This window comes from Sapajus apella, unplaced genomic scaffold, assembly GCF_009761245.1.
Source record: "Sapajus apella isolate SASKATOON/1434 unplaced genomic scaffold, GSC_monkey_1.0 scaffold11, whole genome shotgun sequence".
NCBI lineage: Eukaryota > Metazoa > Chordata > Mammalia > Primates > Cebidae > Sapajus > Sapajus apella.
The window spans coordinates 25,171,977-25,199,728 of NW_022436951.1; the positions used below are offsets into that span (position 1 = coordinate 25,171,977).

General features: G+C 42.3%; 1 protein-coding gene across 2 annotated transcripts in view; it reads left to right on the forward strand.

Moving 5' to 3' along the window:
• Positions 1 to 27,752, forward strand: part of MYO10 (myosin X) — a 273,707-nt gene that overhangs the window by 145,982 nt on the left and 99,973 nt on the right. For both annotated transcript variants that reach the window (XM_032279066.1, XM_032279065.1), the window contains exons 6-18: positions 1,610 to 1,734; positions 3,027 to 3,040; positions 3,160 to 3,244; positions 4,432 to 4,535; positions 15,766 to 15,895; positions 18,663 to 18,781; positions 20,495 to 20,641; positions 21,991 to 22,091; positions 22,199 to 22,265; positions 23,140 to 23,232; positions 23,658 to 23,726; positions 24,229 to 24,311; positions 26,982 to 27,090. In XM_032279066.1, coding sequence (XP_032134957.1) covers positions 1,610 to 1,734; positions 3,027 to 3,040; positions 3,160 to 3,244; positions 4,432 to 4,535; positions 15,766 to 15,895; positions 18,663 to 18,781; positions 20,495 to 20,641; positions 21,991 to 22,091; positions 22,199 to 22,265; positions 23,140 to 23,232; positions 23,658 to 23,726; positions 24,229 to 24,311; positions 26,982 to 27,090 — 1,246 coding nt within the window. The remainder of the gene's footprint in view (positions 1 to 1,609; positions 1,735 to 3,026; positions 3,041 to 3,159; positions 3,245 to 4,431; positions 4,536 to 15,765; positions 15,896 to 18,662; positions 18,782 to 20,494; positions 20,642 to 21,990; positions 22,092 to 22,198; positions 22,266 to 23,139; positions 23,233 to 23,657; positions 23,727 to 24,228; positions 24,312 to 26,981; positions 27,091 to 27,752) is intronic.

Below are 27,752 nucleotides of genomic sequence, written 5' to 3' on the forward strand. Positions count from 1 at the left end.
CCAGGTCTGATGGGGACTGAGTGGCACCCAAGAGCCATCTGCAGCCTCCGTCCTGCCCGAGAGCCTTTGATGCTAGCTCCATGTGTTTTTGAAGCTCCTGGGTCAGATAAGGCACTTGTATTGGAGTTTACGGAGAAGAATACAGCTGACTAGCTTTCTGGAGGCCTGGTCAGCAGCAGAAATGTCCACCCCCAGCCACCGTGAAAAGGTGGCTTAGTGTAGAGACGAGCAGAGTTCACTTCAACATCCACCATTTGGAGGCTTAACATGAGCAGAACGGGCCTCTCGTGTGCAGATCAGTGATGCATTCTATAACAGAGAGACTCAGAACTTAGAAAGAGGGCTAGGTGTCACCCGAGTTGTTGTATAAAATATGTAATTGCAGCTGGGCCCGGTGGTTCATGTATGTAATCCCAGTACTTTGGGAAGCTGAGGTGGGCGAATCACCAGCAGTCGGGAGTTCAAGACCAGCCTGACCAACATGGAGAAACCCCGTCTCTATTAAACATATAAAATTAGATGGGTGTGATGGCGCATGCCTGTAATCCCAGCTACTCGGGAGGCTGAGGCAGGAGAATCGCTTGTACCCAGGAGGCGGAGGTTTCAGTGAGCCAAGATCATGCCATTGCACTCCAGCCTGGGCAAGAAGAGTGAAACTCTTGTCTCAAAAAAAAAAAAAAAAAAATGTAATTGCCTGCTAGATGGTTTGTGCCTTGTAAGACTTTAGAACCAGCGGGGACTTCATACATTCTATTATTTAGAGATTTGTCCCGGGTCGGCAAACCACAGCCCCATGCCTGTCTCCTGCAGGCTGTTGTTTTTTTGTTTTTTAGCATGTAAACACCCCATTTTTAAAAATCATGGTAAAATATACCTAGTGCTAAATGCGTATTAACTGTTTTCCAGTGTGCAGTGCAGCGGCATTGGCATTAAGTACATTCACACGTTTGTGCAACCATTGCTGCCATCTGTCTCCAGAGCCTCCTCATCTCCCTCCTGTAATCTGTTTTTATAAATAAAGTTTTATTGGAATCCAGCCACACTCATGAGTAGTGTTTACAACTGCTTTTAGGCTATAGAGGCAGGGCTGAGTAGAGACTCCATGGTCTGCAAAGACTAAAACACTTACTGTCTGATCCTTTCCAGAAAAAGTTTGCCGGTCCCCAATCTAGTCAGACTCCATCTTACACTTGGAAAAGTCCCAAAGAAATTAAATGGGCTGCCCCTGGCACATACAACAAATAGGTGAAATTTCCAGGTCTGGAACTTTGTTAGTTTCTAGAATTGGGGTGGGGGCTTTTTCTGTGCAGTCCCTGGATTGCACCATGTAAGGCCACACTCATGCGTGCAGGAACGAGCCACTGCGGTCCCCTTAATTGTGTGGCATTTATTGCTAGCACAGCTGTGCTCACTACGATGGATATGCGGTTAAACCCATTTCAACAAGTGTTTTGAAAATCTGGCTCTTCTAGAAATGAGCACTGTCACCCTCAGTCCTTTTGGTTTCAGATATTTCTTGCAGCTGTATATTTTGACATTTGTGAGAAGTGCCACTGCCCTCTTCAGGCCCGCCCTTATTAATGCTGTCTTGCCCTCCCTGTCTCTGCAGTCCCATCATGGAAGCTTTCGGCAATGCGAAGACCGTGTACAACAACAACTCTAGTCGCTTTGGGAAGTTTGTTCAGCTGAACATCTGTCAGAAAGGAAATATTCAGGGCGGGAGAATTGTAGATTGTATCCTCTTTCATTTATTTTTTATCTATAGTATTTGATTCTCTAAGTGGAAACTGTTGTAATTAGAAGGATCGAAAAAGAATGTGAAACATTTCTTTCTGTGGTTCTCTAGTGAATTAGAGCGGTTAGTTATTGCTCTGATGTTAGTATAGTTGACCTATTAATTTTTCTATGAGCTGGACATGGTGCATATGCCTATAGTTCCAGCTGCTTGGTAGGCTGAGGCAGAAGGATTGCTTGAGCCCAGGAGTTAGAGGCCAGCCTGAGCAACTCAACAAGGCCCTGTCTCTTAAAAAAATAAAATAATTTTTTTTTTTTTTTTTTTGAGACGGAGTTTCGCTCTCGTTACCCAGGCTGGAGTGCAATGGCGCGATCTCGGCTCACCGTAGCCTCCGTCTCCTGGGTTCAGGCAATTCTCCTGCCTCAGCCTCCTGAGTAGCTGGGATTACAGGCACGTGCCACCATGCCCAACTGATTTTTTGTATTTTTAGTAGAGACGGGGTTTCACCATGTTGACCAGGATGGTCTCGATCTCTTGACCTTGTGATCTACCCTCCTCGGCCTCCCAAAGTGCTGGGATTACAGGCGTGAGCCACCGCGCCCGGTCCAAAATAATTTTTTAAGATTATTCTGTGTGGCTGGGCTTGGTGGCTCACACCTATAATTCCAGCACTGTGGGAGGCCGAGGGGGTCAGATCACTTGAGGTCAGGAGTTCAAGGCCAGCCCGGCCAACATGGTGAAACCCCGTCTCTACTAAAAACACAAAAATTAGCTAGGTGTGGTCGCATGTGCCTGTAATCCCAGCTACTCAGGAGGCTGAGGCAAAATTGCTTGAACCTGGAGGGGCAGAGGTTGCAATGAGTGGAGATTGCGTCACTGCACTCCAGCCTGGGTGACAGAGCAAGACTCTGTCTTTAAAAAAAAAAAAAAAAAAAAAAAAAAAAAAAAAAAATTATTCTGTGAAATAAAGAACCATACTTGTTTTGTAAATCTCTGATATAATTTCCATAATCTGAAACATTGAATTCATCATTAAACATTTGGTATTTGTTTGAAATTGACTATGTCAGTTAGTTCAGTACCTGACAGGATGCCATGTGTCAGGTCTAGAATTGGATTTAGATGAAATCGTCTATGTTTTGTTTGCTTGTCTGTTGGCACTGGAAGTTTCTGTGTCAAAGGAACAGGGAGCTGTAATTATTAGTGTAGCAAAGGATAGAAAATGAAAGAATGGTTGAGGATGGCACGGCTTTGTTTTGTTCCTTGACTTGCCATTGCTTTTCACATGAAGATTTATTAGAAAAAGTAAGTAAACTTGATTTAATCCACATTTTCTTTCATAATAACAATTTTCAGAAATTATTGGTTTGTGTGAATTAAGCAGAGGAAACATCTCTGAATATAAATCTGATTTATCTCCCCAGAACCGAGTAGTAAGGCAAAATCCCGGGGAAAGGAATTATCACATATTTTATGCACTGCTGGCAGGGCTGGAACATGAAGAAAGAGGTGAGTAAGTGGGATAGCAGCCGGGTAAGGCTGACTAGCAGCTCATCTTCCATTTAAATAGATGTCAGCCAATGAGAAGACATCTGTTTTAATGCTGACATTCCACCAGTAGCAATGAAATTTACATTGTGCAAACACCAAAAAGATGCTGAATTTACAGTAGAGAGAAATAATAGAGGGAGAAAATTATCAATAGAGAAACCTTGAATTTTTTTTTTTTGAGACTTGGTAGTCCTTTTTTTTTTTTTTTTTTTTTTTTTTTGAGACGGAGTTTCACTCTTGTTACCCAGGCTGGAGTGCGGCTCACCGCAACCTCCACCTCCTGGGTTCAGGCAATTCTCCTGCCTCAGCCTCCTGAGTAGCTGGGACTACAGGCACGCGCCACCACGCCCAGCTAATTTTTGAATTTTTAGTAGAGACGGGGGTTTCACCATGTTGACCAGGATGGTCTCGATCTCTTGACCTCATGATCCACCCGCCTCGGCCTCCCAAAGTGCTGGGATTACAGGCCTGAGCCACCGCGCCCGGCCGACTTGGTACATTTTTAATGTAAAGGACATTTATGGAAAAAGACATAACATTTTACTTTTCAACTGCCCTGAATAAAGTTAATTTATAAATAGTTGATTTTTGGGCGGGTGTGGTTGGCTCACACCTGTAATCCCAGTACTTTGAGAAGCCAAGGCAGATGGATCACTGGAGGTCAGGAGTCTGAGACCAGCCTGGCCAACATGGTAAAACCCTGTCTCTGCTAAAAACACAAAATTAGCCAGGTGTGGTGGCATGTACCCGTAATCCCAGCTACTCAGGAGGCTGAGGCAGGAGAATCACTTGAACCTGGGAGGCAGAAGATTATGCCACTGCCCTCCAGCCTGGGTGACGGAGTTAGGCTCCATGTCAAAAAAGAAGAAAAAAAAAAAAGATTTTTAAGAGAAAACAATAAAAGAGGATCCTCATCAGTTGTTCTTTCAGTAACATGTTTTAATCATCTCATTTAGTTTCACTAATTGTTTTCTATTTTACCTAGATGATAATTAAGAAAGAACTTCATTATCTTTATGGGGGACTGTTAGGAGCAGAGAATTTTATATATATATATATACTTTTAAAAAAGTCAGAGTGAAAACTCTGAATTTCGTCTTGTCCTGGACAACTGTGACGTAGTATTTTTCTTTGTCTTTCTGTAGAAGAATTTTATTTATCTACGCCGGAGAACTACCACTACTTGAATCAGTCTGGATGTGTGGAAGACAAGACAATCAGTGACCAGGCATCCTTTAGGGAAGTTATTGTAAGTTACTTTTAAATTGTTTCCCTATTAAGAGTGACAGATTTCATTTTCTGTTTCAAAATAGCTTTTAAAATAGAAATAGAAGTAATTACATTTGGACCAGTGGATGAGAATAGGTATCTCCTTCTTGTTCCAAATCATAATAAATACTGCCTTCCAGGCAGAAAGGGATTTGAGGAATCTGCTTTCTTTAGAAGGTAAGCGAGCGCCCATGTCATTCAAGGCAGATGGGCGGCTGACTTGGGACAGTGTGTTCAGAAAGAGTACCCTCCGCCCCTAAAAAAAACCCCCAGATCATGGGCTTCACTTTGGAGCCAGCAGATCCTCTATTTTGGTGCTTACAAGTAAGATTTCTTTGAAAAACAGATTCTGTAGCTAAAAACAAATCTGCCAACCATTCGCCCAGGTGACTGTTGTAGAATTTTGTTCCTTAGTTCAGCTAAAACCTGGGTTCTTGTCACACGACCAGGAAAACATAGGCACACGTACACATTGAAGGGTGAGTAGGTGAGGATTTTATTGGGCGAAAGGAAATAAAGAAAAACTCTTAGCAAAGCAAGAGGGGTTCCTGCTCACCAGCCGCCACCTCACAGATTGATTCCCAGGTCACTACAGGAGCGGAAGAGAGCAGGCTTCTTTTCCCCCATGGAAGACTTCCCCATGGCCCCACCCACTTCCCCCCAGTATGCAGGTCAGGCTGATTCCCAGGTCATTACAGGAGCGGAAGAGAGCAGGTATTTCTACCCCCTGGCCCCACCCACTTCTCCCAGTGCACTTGTCAGGCTCCAGTCCACTGTGGGCTTGCCCAGATAAGCCCTGGGCAGGTTTCCTCATGGAGACAAAAGCATCTGATGTAAACACTCTTGGGACGATCGGAGATTCTCCAGGGACCCCATTTTATCTGCCTAAGCATTTGGCTGTCTCACTGTTAAGGTATCATCCAGTCCTCGTGGCCTGTGATAACCATTTCTGGTTGCATGAACAGTAGACATCTTGACTCTGCATTGCGGCATGCCACAGTCTCTTGCAAGGGCTTTGTTACAGGGTGTCTGCATTTAAGAAGCCCGGTCATGGAGCATTACGAATCGCCCCACTCGATCCGAGTGTGGCCAGGAAATTTCATCATTGTGATCTTAAGTCCTTTCCCAGGGCCCTTACTAGAACAGTTAGGTGCAATGCACCTGGAATCGAGTCATTATCATTCTAATCATCACAAATGCAGCTGACATTTAGCAGCACTTACTGTTACAAACTTTAGGTGGAGTTAACTTTGTAATCATTCTCAACAACCCCGAGTGTAGGAAGTATGGTTGTCTCCATTCTAACGTTCAGAGAAGTTGGTGACCAGACCAACCTTACCCAGTACCTGATGGAGCCCATATCCATACACTGTCTAACTCCGAATCACAAACACTAAAGCAGGTACTGTCTGCTTTCAGTGTACCTCACATTCCTCCTCATAGGCTGCAACTGGAAGACTAACAGCTCATCGTTCCATATTTCCTTTCATTCTCGTAGATTATTTGTTAGAACTGACTGTGGAATGAAATCAAAGTATATAACAAATGGATATAAATCACGCATCATTTCGCCATGGCTAACATATGTCCCTTAAGTTAAAAATGAAATTCCAGGCCAGGCGCAGTGGCTCATGCCTGAAATCCCAGCACTTTGGGAGGCAGAGGCGGGAGGACCACTTGAGGTCGGGAGTTTAAGACCACCCTGACCAACATGGAGAAACCCCTTCTGTACTGAAAATACAAAATTAGCTGAGTGTGGTGGCGCATGCCTGTAGTCCCAGCTACTTGAGAGGCTGAGGCAGGAGAAACACTTGAACCCGGGAGGTGGAAGTTGCAGTGAGACTAGATTGTGCCATTGCACTCCAGCCTGGGCAACAAGAGGGAAACTCTATCTCAAAAAAAAAAAAAAAAATTAATAAATGAAAATGAAATTCCAAACAGAATGGACTATAATACATGATTGTTTTCCCATCTGCCTCCCTATTAAAGATGACAGAATCTGCCATTTATAATGCAGAGTGGTTCCCCGAGACATGTCTCCTTTCTTTTAACGTGTTAACAAAAAGCCTCCCGCAGACCCCTTTCGGCGTCTGCCGGAGGAAGTATGGGATTTGGCCTTGAACAGTAGGTTTTATGAAGTATTTTTCTAAGTTTTAATTTTAATTTTATTTTGCCTTCTAGACCTCTCACTACTCAAACCTTCTTCCATCGCCATTCGTTTAGATGTTTAGAATACATTCTCATTCTCATTTTTGAGGAGCAGGGCAAAAAAAAAAAGACTTCTCTCCATGTTTTTTCCTATTTTGTTTATTTCTTGTTTCTTTCTTGAAGTAAAGAATAATTGTGGTAAAAGAATTCAGACAAGATGGCTGGTTATCCACGAGGCAGTGTCACTGCAGGTCCCATCACCTGTGAGCTCGCTTGCTGGCCGCTAGGGAGTCCTTGGAGGTGGCAGCACCCTTGTCCTGGGAAGACCCTGAGAAATCAGAGAATCTGGTGGTGTCACTCTGTGTTCTTTCGGGACATCATTTTCCGCTTCAGAACTGTCCTTTTTGTCAGCTACAAGTAAACTTTTGGAACTTGACTTCCCTTCAGTGATTGCTAGCTTTTATTGCTAAATTGAAGTAATAGGTTTTGGCATTTGAAATTTGGTTTTATGACAAAAGGATATGTCAGTCATCTGGAAAAGAAGAGAAATGTATACATGACATTGACATAACATAACTAACACATTTATTCTAGCTAATAGATTATAGTTACAGAAGATATTTATAGATCCTTAAATATCTAATTTGCAATTACTTTTTAGTGTTAGTCTAGCTGGTGTATCCGTGAAAACTTAGCTGATGTTTACTAACATCATACACATGACATTTTTGCTGTAATAAAATGTAAGTGTCATTATCAATACCAGTGGGCCTGTCTCATGCCGCACTCTGCAGCCAAGAGTGACACAGACATGGTTAACAAATGGCACTCACTACTCCTGGCTGAGGTTGATTTTTAAACATTCGGCATCTTTGAATACCTGCCGTGTGCCAGGCACTGTTTTAGACACCAGGGAGACTGCAGTGTACAAATCAGTCTAGAGTCCCTGTCTTCTGCTGGAGAAATCAGAGAGCATGCCTGCCTTCTGCTGGAGAAATGATAAGGACTGAAACTGGTATCACACTTGTGTTTTATGGAGTTCATCTTGTTCCACAAAGCTCCATTTCCCACAGGCCGTGGAACCAAAGGAAGGAAAGAGACCACGTTTTTTTATATAAGCAAAGTTTTCTATGTTATTAAATGTAATAAATGTAATTTATGTAATAAATTTGGGGCTCAAGGATAATTTGTTCACAGAATGTGTTACAGTGTAAGTGGAGAGAAATGATTTATGTGAATCACTGTGAAAAGATTACTTTTGATGTTCATTTTTAGCTACTAAAAAAGAAAAAAGAAAATCAGCTGAGCATTCTGGTTCATACCTGTAATCCTAGTACTTTGGGAGGCTGAGGTGGACGGATCACTTGAGCCCAGGAATTTGAGACCAGCGAGGCAACCTGGTGAAACCCCATCTCTTAAAAAAAAATACCCAAATGGCCAAGCATGGTGACTCATGCCTGTAATCCCAGCACTTTGGGAGACTGAGGCAGGCAGATCACCTGAGGTCAGGAGTTCGAGACCAGCCTGGCCAACATGGTGAAACCTCGTCTCTGCTAAAAATAAAAAAGTTAGCCAGGTGTGGTGGCATGTGCTGGTAACCTTAGCTACTAGGGAGGCTGAGGCAGGAGAGCTGCTTGAACCCAGGAGGTGGAGGTTGAAGTGAACTGAGATCACTCTGTTGCACTTTAGCCTGGGCGACAGAGCAAGACTCTGTCAAGAAAAATTAAATAAATAAACAAAATAGCCGGGCATGGTGTTGTACCTGTAGTCTCAGCCACCTTGGAGGTGTAAGGATTGCCTGAGCCCAGGTAGGCCGAGGCTTCAGTGAACCATGATTGTGCCTTTGCACTCCAGCCTGGATGACAGAATAAGACCCTGTCTCAAAAGCAAAATCAAACAAAAAACCATGTTTCTTTTTACCAACTTTAATGTTAGTGTATTCTGGCAATAGGACCTTTTTAAGAATTTTCTCATTTCATTGAGAATTTGCCTTATTTATTTTTAAAATGTATCATCGGCTACAATAAACGTTACTATAAAAAAGTATCCATGAGATATTCTGAGCAGTTTGCAGAGAGACCTAGTTTTTCCTGGGGCAGAGGCAATGAACCGATGCTAAACTTCCTAGCCATTTCTTATACAGCCCTTCAAATTGCGCCTTGAAGTGTTAGGTCAGGCTGAAAAGCTATTCCAAGTCAGTAGTAACAACTAGTTTATTTTATTGCCTGCATTTGGCTCACCCGGATAGTGGCTGATGAAATGTGTACGAAGTAACAGGAGTCTTTGCTGAGTGATCATCTATTTATTCTTTTACTCCACAAATATTGAATGTTTACAACATGCCTGGCACTGATCAGGACTGGGTTTTCCTGACTGCATGGGCCTTCTTGGGTATATCAGTGGGATTTGAATGGTGTGCGACCTTGTGTGTGCATGCGTAAATTTATTCATCGTGAGTCAGATTTTACTAAAATTTAAAGGACCAACTTTATACTTTAATTTTGCAAAACTTGGAAATGTCAGTCTCTTTCAGTGTTGGAAAACTTGGGTGGTCAGCCAATTTTATATTATAACGTATTTTTAAAATAACATATTACTCAATAAAATATAACATTATGTTATAAATTATTATTGAGTTACTTATTTGTAATTTATTGTGCCCAAAATAGCCTCCCTGTCACCCTTTCAGACATACGATTTGTTGACTCCTTCTGAGATTGCTTTTTTTTTGAGACTGAATTTCACTCGTGTTGCCCAGGCTGGAGTGGTGCGATCTCAGCCCACCGAAACCTCTGCCTCCTGGGTTCAAGCGATTCTCCTGCCTCAGCCTCGGAGTAGCTGGGATTACAGGCATGCACTACCATGCCCAGCTAATTTTGTATTTTTAGTAGAGACGGGGTTTCTCCATGTTGATCAGGCTGGTCTCAAACTCCTGACCTCAGGTGATCTGCCGCCTCAGCCTCCTAAAGTGCTGGGCTTAGAGGCATGAGCCATCTCGCCCAGCCGGCTTCTTCCGAGATTCTTCGGAGGTACCTTAGCCTTCTCTGATGGTGACACTCCTTTTCTCCCTTTGTTTCCAGTGTGACAAGCTGAGCTCCTTTTGGGCATGATGATTGGGATTCTACCATGTATTTGTCACCCCTCCTCCCACACATTCCCATTCACAAGCATCAATTTTTTATGTGCTGAATCATACTGAGAATTTCCCATTTTTTTTTTAAGTTGTAAGGCCTAGTGTTGAAATATTAAAATAAGTATAGTAAGCCTTAAAGTGGCTACTGTTGTCACAAGGGTGAAGATTGCTTACTGAAACAGATTGGAAATAGGAGAGTAAGAAACAATAAATAGAGACTCTTGCCCTCAGTTTTAGCATACATGTCTGCATTGGTGAGAACTGCTTGTAGACATTAATTTACCCCATGTTATGAGGAATGCAGTTGCCACTTACCACGGCACTACTAACTGCTTACCCAGTCACTTAGAGTTAGACTTGAAAGCAAAGAAGTCCACACATTTATTAATATAGTAAGCACATTTATTTTTTTCGTTTGCTTAAATATCTTTTTATACAACCTTTGTATGTTTTTTTAGAACTTAACCAAGAATTTTTATTTATGGGGTATGTGTCAATATTTTTTCTTTGGCAGTTAGAAATTTTCCGCTACTTATTTCACTTTTTTTTTTTTTTTGAAACAGGGTCCCACTCTGTTGCTCAGGCTGGAGCACACTGGTGCGATCATGGCTTGCTGCACCCTTGAACTCCTGGGCTCAAGGGATCCTCCTGCCTCGGCCTCCCAAGTAGCTAGGAGTACAGGTGTATGGCAGCATGCTAGGCGAATTTTTATATTTTTTAAGAAATGGAGTTCTTGCTATGTTGCCCAGCTAGAAAATGTTTATATGTTAGTTATGAATATGTCTTGTCATATATGAAGAAAACTCTAATCATAGAAAGGGAAAAATTTAACTCTTGTACAATGTAGGTGCTTTTTATTATTTTGCTCATAGCTGATATGGTTTTTAACACAATTTTAAAAGTCTTGAGAATAAATTATTTTGCATTTCCTAACCGTATTTCTTTGCTTTTTCCTTTTAGAAAAAGTCACTGATAAATATCTTTAAATTTGAATAATTATTTTCTCATAGACTTTTTTTATTGATAAGGACTTGATCAGTAGTTCTTATTCTTTGTGTTGGTTTCTGTTTGTATGCATGAAATGATTGCCTTCCCACCTTTAAATAAGTCATGGTATTTTAATTTTTATAATCAACTTTACTGAGATATAATGAACACATAATAAAATGTGCCCATTTAAAGTATATGTGCTGGCCAAATGAGGTGGCTCACGCCTGCAATCTCAGCATTTTGGGAGGCTGAGGTGGGTGGATCACGTGGTCAACAGATCAAGACCATCCTGGCCAACATAGTGAAACCCTGTCTCTACTAAAAATACAAAAAAAAAATTAGCTGGGCGTGGTGGCGCGTGCCTATAGGCCCAGCTACTCGAGAGGCTGAGGCAGGAGAATCACTTGAATCTGGGAGATGGAGGTTGCAGTGAGCTGAGATGGCGCCACCACACTCCAGCCTGGGCCACACAGCGAGACTCTGTCTAAAAAAACCAAAAAACAAAAAAAAAGTATACATTGCAATGAACTTTGAATTTACACACCCATTTACCCACAACCGTGATCGAGATAAAAAGGAATCTTACACCCCAAAAGTTTCTCTGCCCCTTCCCAGGCAATCTTAACCCTTCACACCTGGCCCTAGGAAACTACTGATTTAGTTCTTCCAGTGTACGGTTATCTTCTCTCGAGTCCCATGTAACTAAAATACACACTATGTATTCTCTTGTGTCTAGCTTCCTCCAGCCATCCACGTGGCCCGTAGCACTAGTAATTGCTTTCTTTGGTATTCCATTGACTAGACAGCATTTTGTTTATCCATTCACCCATTGATTGTCTCATTTTTTCGTTGTAAAAATATTGGCAGCAGCATTAAAAAGACGTGCTAGAATAGAATGTTCCTGAGCCTGCCAGCACCGTAAACTCACAGTTAACCCTTAACAGTAACTATTGGAAATATTTTCAATTTTATCAATTTTCTTCCCAGCCTGAATTTTAAAAATAATTATGGGTACAAAATAGCTTTTTTGCTTTTTTATAGAAAGCTACAGTAAATATAACTGTGTCTCCATATAATGTGCATACTTTTCTTTAAAAAGTATACAATAGGCTGGGTGCAGTGGTTTGCGCCTGTAATCCCAGTACTTTGGGAGACCGAGGTAGGCAGATCACCTGAGGTCAGGAGTTCGAGACCAGCCTGGCCAACATGGAGAAACCCCGTCTTTACTCAAAATACAAAATTAGCTGGGCATGGCGGTGTGTGCCTATAATCCCAGCTGCTCGGGAGGCTGAGACAAGAGAATTGCTTGAACCTGGGGGCGGAGGCATCGGTGGGCTGAGATCATGCCACTGCACTCCAGCCTGGGCAACAAGAGTGAAACTCCATCTCAAAAAAAAAAAAAAAGTAAACAATATTTATATAACTTACTATATTTAACTTGTCTAATCGTAGAATAATTAGAATTATTTTTTTTTCTCTCAAAGTGTTAGTAAGGTAACAATGGTGGTGAATATTTTCTAAAGGTTTTTTTCCTGCTCTTGAAATTTTCCTTGAAACAAATTTTTAGCATTGAAATTATGGGAGATTATGTAGATTTCTTTTTTTATGCCTTTATAAAGTAATAGAGTTGGGTGGATAATAAAAAGCTCCTCACTGGTTATGGTGGTTTATGCCTGTAATCCCAGCAATTTGGGAGACCTAGGTACGCAGATTGCTTGTGCCCAGGAATTTGAGACTGGCCTGGGCAACATGGCAAAACCCCATCTCTCCTAAAAGTACAAAAAATTAGACAGGTGTGGTGGTTTCCACCTGTTACCCCACCTACTAAGGAGGCTGAGGTGGGAGAATCACCTGAACCTGGGAGGTTGAGGCTGCAGTGAGCCGTGATCACCCACTGCACTCCAGCATAGGTGATGGGAGTGACACCCTATATCAAAATAATAATAGTAATCAATAATAGTAGTAAGTTCCTAGATTTGGGTCAGTTGGGCCAGACTTTGAATTTTGCTTGTGCAACCCTGAGAAAGTTATTTTTCTTCTCTGAATCTTTGTTGTTTTTTTTCTCAGATATGAAAATTCTAATATTATATACGTATTATGTACATAGGACAATTCTGTCAGATAATCATGTTGTTCTTCCGAAAAGATTATACTAATTTATAGCACTAACAAGCAGTATATAAATGTCTCTTTCCTGCCAATCTTTATCATTCCAAAATTTCTTGCTAATTTGACAGAACTGATCTCATATTTACCTTAATTTGTACATGTTCGATTTCTGGGAAGGAAAACAGTACTCTGGATATGCATTTCTCCCTATTTTTGTCATTCATGTATATTTCAGTGGAGCTTTCATTCCTTCCCTCTCCATTGTTTGCCTTTTTTTTCTGCCATTATTGCTTTTTCTTTATAAAGAAATTAATCTTGGCTGGGTGCAGTGGCTCATGCCTGTAATCCCAGCGCTTTAGGAGGCTGAGGTGGGCAGATCACCTGAGGTCAGGAGTTTGAGACTAGCCTGGCCAACATGGTGAAACCTCATGTCTACTAAAAATACAAAAATTACCGGTATGGTGGTTCATGCCTGTAATTCCAGCTACTCAGGAGGCTGAAGCAGGAGAATCGCGTGAACCCTGGAGGCATAGGGTGCGGTGAGCCGAGATTGTGCACCACTGTACACCAGGCTGGGCAAAACAGCGAGACTCCATCTCAAAAAAGAAATGGAACTTTTCGCAGTGTTAAATCTCCAGTTGTTTCCTTTTGCAATTTCTGTTGCTTCAGAGCGGTGCGTGGGTTCCTTCCTACTCTTCCGTGGTCCTTGTGTGGGTCCAAGTTCTTTTTGTAGGTCATTTTCATCCCTATTGCCAACAAATCTGCCCCTGGGTTTGTGTGTATGTGTGTGTGGTTTTCTTTTCCTTTTTAGTAGCTTTTTTTTTTTTTTTTTTTTTTGGTCATAAGAATGCAGCTCCTCAGTCACAATAGAAAATGAGCAAATCTTAGACATGATTCAGAAAACACCTGGCTTCAGTTGTTGAGATACTTGTTGGTAACAAATTCCTGTAAGTGCTTATTTATTTTTTTTTTTCCCCAAACAGCATTGTGTTAATTTCCACGTAGCATCCTGAAGCCAAGATAAGACCTTAAAAAATCCTTTGGAGAAATTAAAAATAGAGATGTGATGACTGTCCAAGGAAGACAGGTCCAGATCTATTTAGATTTTCCATCAACATTTATTTAATTTTTTTTTTTAAGAGCCAAGGTCTTAACTCTGTCACCCAGGCTGGAGTACACATGTGATCATAGCTCACTGTAACCTTGAACTCTTGAGCTCATGCAATACTCCTGCCTCAGCCACCAGGAGCTGGGATTACAGGTACGCACCAACACACCTGGCTAATTTTTTAAAACTCTTGGCTAGGCATGGTGGCTCGTGCCTGGAGTTGTAGCACTTTGGAAGGCTGGAATTACATAAAAGAAGGAAGATAAAGAACTACAGCATGGGAGGATTGCTTGAGGCCAGGAGTTCGAGACCAGCCTGGACAACATAGTGAGACCCTCATCTCTACAAACAAAATGAAACAAAACAAAAACCCCTCTGCAAGTATTCCCTCTCCACCTTTTTGCACCTAAAGAATAACTTATTTTTCATTACGTTCTGTTAGCTGTACAGAAAACTCTTTCTTTCTTTCTTTTTTTTTTTTTTTCTGAGACAGAGTCTTGCTCTGTCGCCCAGGCTGGAGTGCATTGGCACAATCTCTGCTCACTGCAATCTCCACCTCCCGGGTTCAAGTGATTCTCCTACCTCAGCTTCCTGAGTAGCTGGGACTACAGGTGCATGCCAACATGCCAGGCTAATTTTTGCGTTTTTAGTAGAGATGGGGTTTCACCATGTTGACTGGGATGGTCTCGATCTCCTGACCTCGTGATCCACCTACCTCAGCCTCCCAAAGTGCTGGGATTACAGGCATGAGCCACCGAGCCCAGCCTAGAAAACTATTTTTTTATCGTTGTCATGACTGCAACTCCCTGAGGTAATTCTTTTGTACCATATGTAGGAGGCTTATATGTAAGGCAGACACTGTGTTTATTTCATTGATCATCTCTGAGTGTTCTGTAGTTCTTTATCTTCCTTCTTTTATGTGTACTGTGTAAAGTCTTCATCATTTTAAAAGTGAGTGGTTATGGGCTGGGCGTGGTGGCTCATGCCTGTAATCCCAGCACTTTAGGAGGCCAAGGTGGGCAGATCAGTTGAGTTCAGGAGTTCGAGACCAGCATGACCAATATGGTGAAACCCCCGCTCTACTAAAAATGGAAAAAAAAAGTTAGCTGGGCTTTGTGGCATGCTCCTGTAATCCCAGCTACTCGGGGGGCTGAGGCATGAGAAGCGCCTGACCCCAGAAGGCAGAGGTTACAGTGAGCCAAAATCATGCCACTGTACTCCAGCCTGGGTGACAGAGCGAGACCCTGTCTCAAAAAAAAAAAAAAAAAAAAAAAAGTGAGTGGTTATGCATCTATTTTTTGTTGCCTTGGCTTTTATTTTTTTGGTTGTTTGCTTTTTTGTTTTCTTCTGAGATGAAGTCTCACTCTGGTGCCCAAGCTGGAATACAGCTCGCTGCAACCTCCACCTCCTGGGTTCAAGTGATTCTCCTGCCTTAGCCTCCCAAGTAGCTGGGACTACAGGCGCAACCATGCCTGACTGATTTTTGTATTTTTAGTAGAGGTGGGGTCTCACTGTGTTGGCCAGGCTGATCTTGACCTCCTGACCTCATGATCCACTGCTTCCGTCTTCCACAGTGCTGGGATTACAGGTGTGAGCCACCGTGCCTGGTCTGTTTCCTTGCCTTTTGAATAACACCTGGTCATTTTATATTGTCAGGGGTATTTTACATTTTCTTCAGTGCAAAAAAACAACATAAAATTAAATGCGTTTATTTTCTTCTAGACGGCAATGGACGTGATGCAGTTCAGCAAGGAAGAAGTTCGGGAAGTGTTGAGGCTGCTCGCGGGTATACTGCATCTTGGGAACATAGAATTTATCACTGCTGGTGGGGCACAGGTTTCCTTCAAAACAGGTAAGATTACGTCTGCCTGCCCTCCTCCCTCCCTTTGTTCCTTGTTTGTTCCTCACAGGAAACTTAAACCTAAATTATTGACTATCTGGCCTTTTAGAGAGAAAATTCTGGCCAGGCACTATGGCTCTTGCCTGTAACCCCAGCACTTTGGGAGGTGAAGGCGGGCAGATTGCTTGAGCCCACAAGTTCAAGACTAGCCAGGGCAATAAAGCCAAACCCCATCTCTACTAAAAATACAAAAATTAGCCAGGCATGATGGCGTGCCCCTGTAATCTCACCTGCTCAGGAGGCTGAGGTTGGAGGATCACCTGAGCCCCCGAAAGTCGAGGCTGCAATGAGCTGAGATGACGTCACTTTACTGCAGTCTGGGTGACAGTGAGATCATGGCTCAAAAAAAAAAAAAAAAAAGAGAGAGAGAAAATGTTCTGACTCCTTTAATAGAGATCTACAGAATGTTAGCTATATCAGATACGAAGCATCGGTTAAGAAAGGCTCAGAGTGTATGAAAAGTTACTAGTGAATTGGGATAGCAGCTGTGTTCTCTTTCTTACAAAGAAAGAAGGAGAATGAGTCAAATACATGGAAATGTGAGCAACCAGGAATCGACATAGGGAAGTGTTGAGAGTCAGGTGGCATACTCCTGTTGAGTGCCGGCATGGTAGAATGGTTAAGGCCCTTTGTTTTGCAAGCCAGGATGATGGGTTCATAACCCTCCCCTGCCTCATGCTGTTTCCTGTGTTATTTATCCCCTGACCACTCGTGACTTCTCACCTGTACAGTGTCTCAGAGATTTGCTGTCAAGATAAAATGAGTTAGCTGGGTGCAGTAGCTCACGCTTGTAATCCCAACACTTTGGGAAGCCAAGGTGGGTGGATCACAAGGTCAGGCGTTTGAGACCAGCATGGGCAAAATGCTGAAACCCCATCTCTACTAAAAATACAAAAATTAGCTGGGCATGGTGGTGGGTGCCTGTAGTCCCAGCTACTCAGGAGGCTAAGGCAGGAGAATTGCTTAAACCCAGGAGGCGGAGGTTGCAGTGAGCCAACATAGCACCACTGCACTCCAGCCTGGGTGACAGAGCAACACTCCGTTTAAAAAAAAAAAAAAAAATCAGTTAATAAACATAGCTATGTCTGTTGTCATTTTGCTAGAGTGATTTATGTATTTAATATTTAAAACTTTTCTGATGGAAGCAATAGGTGAGGTCATGGAAGCTGGAAATTGGATGAGTTCAGGTTCAGAATGGTTCTAGAGAAGCCTAGTACTGCGGGTCAGTAATTCTCAAATGTCTAGTTCCACCTGGCACCTCTTAATAAAATTCTCAAAAATCATAGAACCTGAGAGCTTTGTTTATGTGGGATGTATCTGTTGATGTTTACCACATTAAAAGTTAAAACTTTTCCTGTAATCCCAGCACTTTGGGAGGCAGAGGCGGGTGGATCACGAGGTCAAGAGATCGAGACCATCCTGGTCAACATGGTGAAACCCCGTCTCTACTAAAAATACAAAAAATTAGCTGGGCATGGTGGCGCGTGCCTGTAATCCCAGCTACTCAGGAGGCTGAGGCAGGAGAACTGCCTGAACCCAGGAGGCGGAGGCTGCGGTGAGCCAAGATTGCGCCATTGCACTCCAGCCTGGGAAACAAGAGCGAAACTCCGACTCAAAAAAAAAAAAAAAAAAAAAAAAGTTAAAACTTTTTGGCTGGGCACAGTGGCTCACGCTTGTAATCCTAGCACTTTGGGAGGCTAAGGCAGGTGGATCACTTGAAGTCAGGAGTTCAAGACCAACCTGGCCAACACGGTGAAACCCTGTGTCTACTAAAAGTACAAAAATGAGCCAGGCATGGTGGTGCACACCTGTAATCTCAGCTACTTGGGAGACTGAGGCATGAGAATCTGTTGAACTTGGGAGGTGGAGGTTGCAGTGAGCCAAGATCACACCAGTGCACTGTATAGCCTGGGTGACAAAGTGAGACTCTGTCTCCAAAAAAAAAAAAATTTTAACTCAAGCAAAACCTAGGAGTCAGAAGTTGCAGTGAGCTGAAATCGTGTCACTGCTGCATTCTACCCTAGCAACAGAGCAAGACTCTATCTCAAAAAAAAAAAAAAAAAGAAAAGAAAGTTGGGTTGTCATATCTCTTCTGCATTTAATTTGTTGAAATACCTCATGTTAGGTAGCCTTTGGAATACTCATCTGTATACTGTTGAGAGAAGGAGAGTGAAAAAAGCAGGTAACATCTTAGTGTTCTTAATGAAAGTAGTAGGCAGGGCATGGTGGCTCACACCTGTAATCCCAGCATTTTGGGAGGACAAGGTAGGCGGATAGCTTGAGGTCTGGAGTTCAAGACCAGCCTAGCCAACATGCTCAAACCCTGCCTCTATTAAAAATACTCAGGAGGCTGAAGCAGGAGAATCACCTGAACCTGGGAGGTGGAGGTTGCAGTGAGCCGAGATCATGCCACTGCACTCCAGCCTGGGCTACAGAGTGAGACTCCATCCCAAAAAAAGAAGGAAAGAAATTAGTTGCAAACTTCTGACAGGATCCTGGGGACACCCATGGGATTAGCAGATCTCACTTATCCAAGCCCAAGGATCTATGCTACTAACCTAGGATTCACCAAGGGACGGAATAACTTAGCAATAACATGCAATCTCTAAACTCTGCCTGAGGGATTCAGGAGTGTTCTCTGCATGAAGGTATCACTAAGGGTGGTTAGCTTCTTGGGGGCAGTGGGTCCTTTCACCTTTGTCTTATTCTCTGTTTGCAGCTTTGGGCAGATCTGCAGAGTTACTTGGGCTGGACCCAACACAGCTCACAGATGCTCTGACCCAGAGATCAATGTTCCTCAGGGGAGAAGAGATCCTCACGCCTCTCAGTGTTCAACAGGTACACACGGTTTGCCAGCCAACCTTGCCTTATGAGACACTCGTGGGTTTTCAGATCCATAGGTTTGATTTCAATATATAATCATAATAACAGTTATATTATAACTGAAATATAGTAATAACTGTTCAAATGACTTTGGTTCATGATCAAAATAAAGAAGACACCCAAGGATTGGGAATAGGCAAAGCTATTGAGTTGTTGTCTAATTGTCTAAAGCAACATCTAATTGTTGTTTAAGAGGATGGGTTGAATGCAGATTACCTGACTTTGAACTTGACCCTTCTACTTACTAATGTTTATTCTTGGGAAATTTATTCACTATACCTCAGTTTTCTCCTCTATAAGACAAGGATAATTATCATACCTAATTCATAGGATTCTTATAAGAATAAAAACAACAAATACATGCAGAACATTTAATGCCCAGTATAGAGTAAGCACTAAATAAATATTAGCTACAGCAATAATGTGTTGTTATTATAATGAAAGCTGTATAACAATATGTTGTATTCATTTTTGCCTCTGCTAGCACCTTGAGCTCATGTGTATCTGCTGGCTCTGGTATTAGGGTTCCCTTAGAGGGACAGAATTAATATGATAGACAAATAGACAGATCAAGGGGAGTTTATTAAGTATTAACTTACACAATCACAAGGTCCCACAATAGTCAGTGTGCTGAGGAGGAAGGAGAGCCAGTCCAAGTCCCCAGACTGAAGAACCTGGAGTCCGATGTTTAAGGGCAGGAAGTGCCTAGCACGGGAGACAGATGGGGGCTGGGAGGCTAGGCCCATGTCTCCTTTTCATGTTTTTCTGCTTGCTTTATGTTCCCTGGAAGCGGATTAGGTTGTGCACACCAGATTAAGGGTGGATGTGCCTTCCCCAGCCCGCTGACTCAGATGTCACCCACACAGATGGGCCCAGGATTCATACTTCGTATCCTTCAGTCCAATCAAGTTGACACTCAGTATTCACCATCACACTCTTCTAATGTGTTTTTAATTGGACAAATAAAAATGCTGACCACATTATGAAGAAAAACTTTGTAAATACAAAGGAAAATGGAAAATGAGAAAATAAAAAAAAACTTGCATCTTAATTATTGTTTAAACCTGGTAACATTTGTACCTGTATTTATGCTTTAGAGTCTTTTGTATAACTCAGCATAGAAAGTTGAGTTTGGAATCCTGGTATTTAATCTTAACAGAAAGTAAATATATGAGCTCTAGTGTTTTTTTGTTTGTTTGTTTTGTTTTTTTAAGACAGGGTCTTGCTCTATCACCAGGCTGGAGTACAGTTGTATAATCCCGGCTCACTGCAACTTCTGTTTTCCGGTTTCAAACAATTCTCCTGCCTCAGCCTTCCGCGTAGCTGGGACTACAGACACAAACCACGACTGGCTATTTTTTGTATTTTTAGTAGAGATGGGGTTTCACCATGTTGGCCAGGATGGTCTCGATCTCTTGACCTTGTGATCCGCCTGCCTCGTCCTCCCAAAGTGCTGGGATTACAGGCATGAGCCACCGCATCCAGCTATGAACTCTAGTTTATCTTTTCTTTAGATATCTGTCCTTTCCTGGGTGGTATCGACTGACTTTGCACTGGAAGCCCAGGTGCCATGCTAGTCTCGTGCTTGTCTCTCGAGTGGGGCAGGATGGCCTTGCCTGTCTGGGGTGCCTGGGGTCAGCTGGGTCTGTGCCGCTTCCTCTCCCACAGGCAGTAGACAGCAGGGACTCCCTGGCCATGGCTCTGTATGCGTGCTGCTTTGAGTGGGTGATCAAGAAGATCAACAGCAGGATCAAAGGCAATGAGGACTTCAAATCTATTGGCATCCTTGACATCTTTGGATTTGAGAACTTTGAGGTAGGCTTCCTAACAGTGCAGCACATGAATTCTCTTCTGTCCATGATTAGCTGCTATTGAACAAATCTCTGTAAACAATTTTTTTTTTTTTTAACTTGGAGCCTCACTCTGTCTCCCAGGCTGGAGTGCAGTGGCGTGATCTCAGCTCACTGCAACCTCCACCTCCAGATTAAGTGATTTTCCCACCTCAGCCTCCCAAGAAGCTGAGATAACAGGTGTCTGCCACCACATCTGGCTAATTTTTTTGTATTTTTAGTAGAGACAGGGTTGCACCATGTTGGCTAGGCTGGTCTTGGACTCCTGACCTCAGGTGATCCACCCGCCTCAGCCTCCCAGAGTGCTGGGGTTACAGGCTTGAGCCATCACACCACACAACAAGCACTGATACTTTTCTTCGCAGATCTGTTTTTTGTCTTTCCTTCACCTTTCCATATACAGGTATTGATCAACTTAACGACCATTCGACTTTACGACCACAATCGCTAGCCATGACTGCTCCGCGTCTGGCAGCGCAAACGTTGCCCAGCTGGGCGTACGACAGTGCGGGACAATACATATAGCACATAAACATATATGCTATATCATATCATTATTAGTCATTTTCCTGCCTTTCTTACTAAAATGTGAGTGGTTTATATCCCTGTATCTTTAACAATATTAGAACATACTAAGTTTAAATTATATTTGAACAAGATATCCAGATGACATCTTTTATGATGAATGCTACATATTTGTATCCCATGGAAAGTCACGTAAAATTGTGATGATTTACTTTTCTGTTTACAATGATAATAAATAAATACCTGGCAACTAGTCCTTTTTAACCCTAAGACTTAACATAGTTCATACTCTTCTGCTTTTCCAAACTCATCATGTGCCGTGGTTTTTCACTTCAAACCGTAGACCACCGTGGTTCAGTGATCTGTAAATATTCCACAGTTTTACACAAGGCTGCACCTTTACCACAAGTTAAGGTGGCTTTTTAAAAATGAGATTTGACAAGAATGCTTTCATAATAAGCATTCAGGTCAACCTTTACTACTGGTAATGCAGTGTTTTACTTAAACCTGACGAATGTAAAAATAAGAAACAAAATGGTGTAGAGATGATACAAATGGCATAAAATGAACAAAGAAAATTATGATATATAACAATAATGAAAGAAAATTGTAAAATATGACTTAAAGGTTTTTATAACATCTTTTCACAGTACTGTACATATAGCCTACTCAACTTACGACCAAATCGTGTTACGACCGGTCTGTCGGAACCAATCGTGGTTGTAAGTCGAGCACTAGCTGTAATAGTGAGTGCGCTAAAGATACTTACTGAATGCTTTCCCTCCTTAGGTTAACCACTTTGAACAGTTCAATATAAACTATGCAAATGAGAAACTTCAGGAATACTTCAACAAGCATATTTTTTCTTTAGAACAACTAGAATATAGCCGGTAAGCACTCATAGAATTCCATTTTAATTTTTTTAAAGCAGCAACTAGATTAGATAGTTTCAAAGCTATGTTTTCATTTAACTTGGCTCTTTTAAATCTTACTACAGGGAAGGATTGGTGTGGGAAGATATTGACTGGATAGACAATGGAGAATGCCTGGACTTGATTGAGAAGGTAATGTATTTTTGAAGAATGGTTATAGTCCCAAGGGTGTCCAGCTGGGCTGATTCATATGTATGGGAACAAAATAACCTGCGCCAACACGCACATCAAAGACGTGAATGTTTAGAACACAATGGACCATTTGGAAACATAGATGTAAATGTGCAAGATTGAATTTAAATACTTGGCTGCTTCAAACCTATTGTCTCATTGAACTCAGTATTTTAGAATCAACAGTGTGTGTGAATTGGCTTCCCTTAGATTTTAAGTCGGAAGAAAAGTCCTGCCAGTACCGATATAGATTTGCCCGTTTTAAAAGTTTTATCCACAAAATTGCAATGGGTTCAATTTTTTTTTAAGGATTTATATAGAACTTAAATTAATTGGTTTTCTCTATAGTGTATCATTATGGATTTTCCAATCAAGAAATTACCATGCCTTTTCTTTTCACCACTCATTTGATAGAGAGTAGAAAAGAGCTAAAATAGTTTAGGAGGCAGACATTCAACTTCCTTTATTTTATTTTTTTTTTTTTTGAGACAGAGTCTCACTCTGTCACCCAGTGGACAGTGTGAGTCTCACTCCACTGTCCAGTGGCATAATGTTGGCTCACTGCAACCTCCGTCTCCCAGATTCGAGCGATTCTCCTGACTCGGCCTCCCCAGCAGCTGGGATTATAGGTGTGTGCCACCCTGCCCGGCTAATTTTTTTGTATGTTTAGTAGAAACAGGGTTTCACTGTGTTGACCAGGGTGGCCTCGAAGTCCTGACCTCAAATGATCCACCTATCTCAGCCTCCCAAAGTACTGGGATTACAGGCATGAGCCACCTTGCACCCAGCCACATTCAACTTTTAATTCGTTTCTTCTTTCTCTTCTTTCTTCTAGAAACTTGGCCTCCTAGCCCTCATTAATGAAGAAAGCCATTTTCCTCAAGCCACAGACAGCACGTTATTGGAGAAGCTACATAGTCAGCATGCTGTATGTGGAAACCTGCCAATTCCTAATCACATCGGAGTAGCACATCTGTGGGCTAGGGTCACAAACCAGACATGTCAGTCCATTGGCCCAACTGTGCCTCCCGCGTTGAACTTTCATTCTCAAACCAAAGCTGTTCACCTATTACTAGAACTGAATTGAAATAAGCAAAAGGGTTAGATTTGGGGCTGCTTGTCAGAATGCCCAAGTTTATTTAGAGAACTTAAAATTGTTAATCTATTACAATGATAAAGTTGAGAGTTAACATAGTTTTTATAAAGTGGTCTATATGTCGTGTACTGAAACTCAGATCCATAGCAAGTTTGGAAATGATTGTCACTGTCTGCTGTGTTTAGCATTCTCTGGAAGTCAAAGGAAATCAGTGAGTGAAATAAGGCATTGTATGTTTGTTTTTTTTTTTTTTTTAGAATAATCACTTTTATGTGAAGCCCAGAGTTGCAGTTAACAATTTTGGCGTGAAGCACTATGCTGGAGAGGTAACTTTTTATTAAGATACCTATTGATATTTGCCTTTTTGGTATTCAGAGAAAACAGACATTTCAGAAGCTAATCATGAGTTTATTGGACTGGACGTGGTGGCTCACATGAACCTGTAGTCCCAGTACTTTGGGAGGCTGAGGCAGGAGGATCAGTTGAGGCCAGGAGTTTGAGACAAGCTGGGCAACATAGATATAAAAAATATCTACATGATATTTTTTTAAGAAATTAACCTGGATGGTGACACATCTGTTGTCCTAGCTGTTCTGGATACCGAGGTGTGAGGGTTGCCTGGGCCTAAGTAATTGAGGCTGCAGTGAGCCATGATCACTGTCACTGCACTTCAGCCTGGGCAACAGAGCAAGACCCTGTCTCTTAAAAAATAAATAAATAAATAAATGTATTGGAATTATTTTCTTTTGTGGATCTTTTAAGGAAGTTGCTTGTGACCGGGAGCTATTCTCTCAGTCAGTTTACTCCTCTCTTTTTTCTTAAAACTAGGTGCAATATGATGTCCGTGGGATCTTGGAGAAAAACAGAGATACATTTCGAGATGACTTGCTCAACTTGCTAAGAGAAAGCCGGTATGCCAGTCTTCTCCCTGGGAAGTCTGTAGCAGGCAAAGGAATGTTTGTGCAAATGTTCTTAATTCACAAATACAGAACATTACTATTACATAAGAAACTTAAAATTGTTTTCCCCGGGTAATATTTCATCAATAAAATGATTCAAAAGTATAATATAATCATATAAGCAAGATCGGGCCCGATGAGTCACGTCTGTAATCCCAGCACTTTGGGAGGCCAAGGACAGCAAATCACGTGAGGTCAGGAGTTTGAGACTAGCCTGGCCAACATGGTGAAAGCTCATCTCTACTAAAAATACAAAAATTAGCTGGGCATGGTGGCAGGTGCCTGTAATCCCAGCTACACGGGAGGCTGAAACAGGAAGCTCGCTTGAACCTGGGAGGCAGAGAGTGCAGTGAGCTGAGATTGTGCCATTGCAGTCCAGCCTGGGCAACGAGTGAAACTCTGCCTCAAAAAATAGATACATAAATAAAATATTAATAATACAGTCAATGATGCAGCTTAGTGAGCTACCGAAATAAACCACAGAGGCATAGGTAACCTACTATTAATCCTCTTATGCAGATGAGGAAACTGAGGCTTTAACTAAAGCTGTTAAGTGACTTCCCCAAGACCTCTCAGCTGGTAGCCAGTGACCCATCAAGCCCAGTTTTGATCTGGTCTGGTTGGCTTTAGAACCTAAGGTCTTAAGCACTGTGACCTGCTTTCTTCACAGGGAGCTTTGAGCTGTGTGTTAAGTTGGTTTCAGCCTTGGTTTTACAGAACTCCTATGTCTCTAGTTAGTAAGGAATGTCAAAGAAAATAAACACATCTTAATTCAGCTATAATTATAAATTTATTACATATTCACTCATTCATGAATTATAACTTTACACCATTAAATCAATAAAGAAAACAGGCAGAAACTTTCAGTGATTAGTTTAGATATTTATATGTATTAGTCCAAGAAGTGTTCCATTTTTAGAGGCTTTATAAGAGGGAAAGATGTTAGGGAAAAAACCCTTGCCTGAAAGCTTTCAGTGCCTGCATTGGATCTGGTAGGAATCTGTAACAAAAGCACATTTTTAATATCTAAGGAAGGAAAGTAGCAAAAAAGTTTAAAAGCTATAATATTTTTAGAAATGTAAATATGAGATGGCCACTCTGTCACTTAGAAATGAATTGGGACTAAGGGAGCCCATATGTGGTAGTATCAGCCTAGAAACTCAGAATTTGAAATATTTGATCTTCTGACTTTTTTAGTTCTTCCATGTGAGGATTCACTATTTACAACATGGGTAGCTATTTTATTTTTAGGTGAGTTTTCAGACCTGTAAAAATGATGGGTGTTTTTTAAACACGTGCCGTCAAAGCAATTTCTTCGTTATCGGAATTAATGTGATACATTTAAATAAAAGCCCTGTGTTGATGTTAAGTAGAAGCAATTTGTCATAGTGAAAAGATTGCAGGCCCAGAGACCAGCAAGGTGGAGTTTCTCCAGTTGCTTCTGTGTTAAGCAGTTTTGTGAGTTGGGTAGAGAACTTCCTGTCTCAACCCCAGGTTACCCTTTGCAAACTGAGGAGCTGGGGCTGTTCGCTTGCTTCACTCCTTCACCTTTGACATCTGTGACATTTTAATGGAACCAAAGCTGTTCTCCAAAGAGCTCAAAACACAGTGAGAGAACTTCAAAGAGTGAGCATTAAAGAGCACCCGAGAACAGAAATGACAAAGGTTGGGGCAAAACAAGAAGCGACCAGGGAAAGCTCTAATATTGCTGCTTGGGGAGATGCAGATGGTCAGAAGTCTTCCCTGACTATCCTGGTGACAGTGAAGCCACCAGCTCCATAGCCCATGATACCTTCCATGCAAGGAAGATTAAAAAATTATTGAAGCCTGGACGCAGTGGCTCACGCCTATAATCCTAGCAGTTTGGGAGGCTGAGGCGGGTGTATTACCTGAGTTCGAGACCAGCCTGGCCAACATGACAAAACTCTGTCTCTACTAAAAATACAAAAATTAGCCAGGTGTGATGGTGAACACCTGTAATCCCAGCTACTCGGGAGGCTGAAGCAGGAGAATTGCCTGAACCTGGGAGACAAAGGTTGCAGTGAGCTCACATCATGTCATTGCACTCCAGCCTGGGTGACAGCGCAAGACACTCTGTCTCAGAAGGAAAAAAACCCAAAAAACAGGCTTAGGGAGAGATGAAACATCTTGCCCAAGCAGCACAGCTAGGAAGTGGTGGAGGCAGGATTTGAACCATCGCCTGCCTCACCCTGGAATTAGTGTTCCCCAGGAGCACCTTTCCATCCGTTAACTGCTTTGATCTCTGCAACACTGCAAGGTGGGCAGAACAAATCTGTCACTTCTGCAGGCGAGGGAGCTGAGGCTAGAGGTTTAGATGGCATTCCAGAAAGCACAGAGCTCCTACATGGAATACCACCCTGCGTCACTGTCAGGCCAGTCCCCTTCTCTGCAAGACTCTGATCTCTGACACTGCCACATGTTTTCAGTGCCTAAAACTCTTTGGCAGTGGTTGGTTTGAAATCTTCAGAAGCTGTCTTAGTTCTTCCAGGCCTAGGGTGTACTACTTTGAATTGTCATTGGGAAAGGGCACCATTAATTACAGTAATCTTGCACCTAATAATGGGTGTGTATGCCTTACTGTCCTGCTTTTGCCCCACACAGATTCGACTTTATCTACGATCTTTTTGAACATGTTTCAAGCCGCAACAACCAGGATACCTTGAAATGTGGAAGTAAACATCGGCGGCCCACCGTCAGCTCACAGTTCAAGGTTCGTTTTCACTGCTGGTTTAGAGGAGTCCATCGTTACTGTCCTTTTAAGAATTCAAAAGAAGAATTGGGTGTATGTGAAGTCTATGAGAATATTTGTTTAATTTTGTTTCCTTTTATTCTCATGCTTTTAAACCAGATAGTACTTTAGAAATAAGAGGTTTTGCTCACATCTGTAATCCCAGCACTTTGGGAGGCCGAGGTGGGCAGATCATCTGAGCTCAGGGGTTTAAAAACAACCGGGACAACGTGGCAAAATCCCATCTCTACAAAAAGTACAAAAATTACCTGGGCATGGTGGTGCACGCCTGTGGTCCCAGCTACTCGGGAGGCTGAGGCAGGAGGATTGCCTGAGCCTGGGAGATGAAGATTGCAGTGAGCTGTGATTACACCACGCACTCCAGTCTGAGTGACAGAGTGAGACCTAGACTCTGTCAAAAAAAAAAAGAGAAAAGAGCCGGGCGCGGTGGCTCACGCTTGTAATCCCAGCACTTTGGGAGGCCGAGGTGGGTGGATCACGAGGTCAAGAGATTGAGACCATCCTGGTCAACATGGTGAAACCCCGTCTCTACTAAAAATACAAAAAATCAGCTGGGCATGGTGGCGAGTGCTTGTAATCCCAGCTACTCAGGAGGCTGAGGCAGGGGAATTGCCTGAACCCAG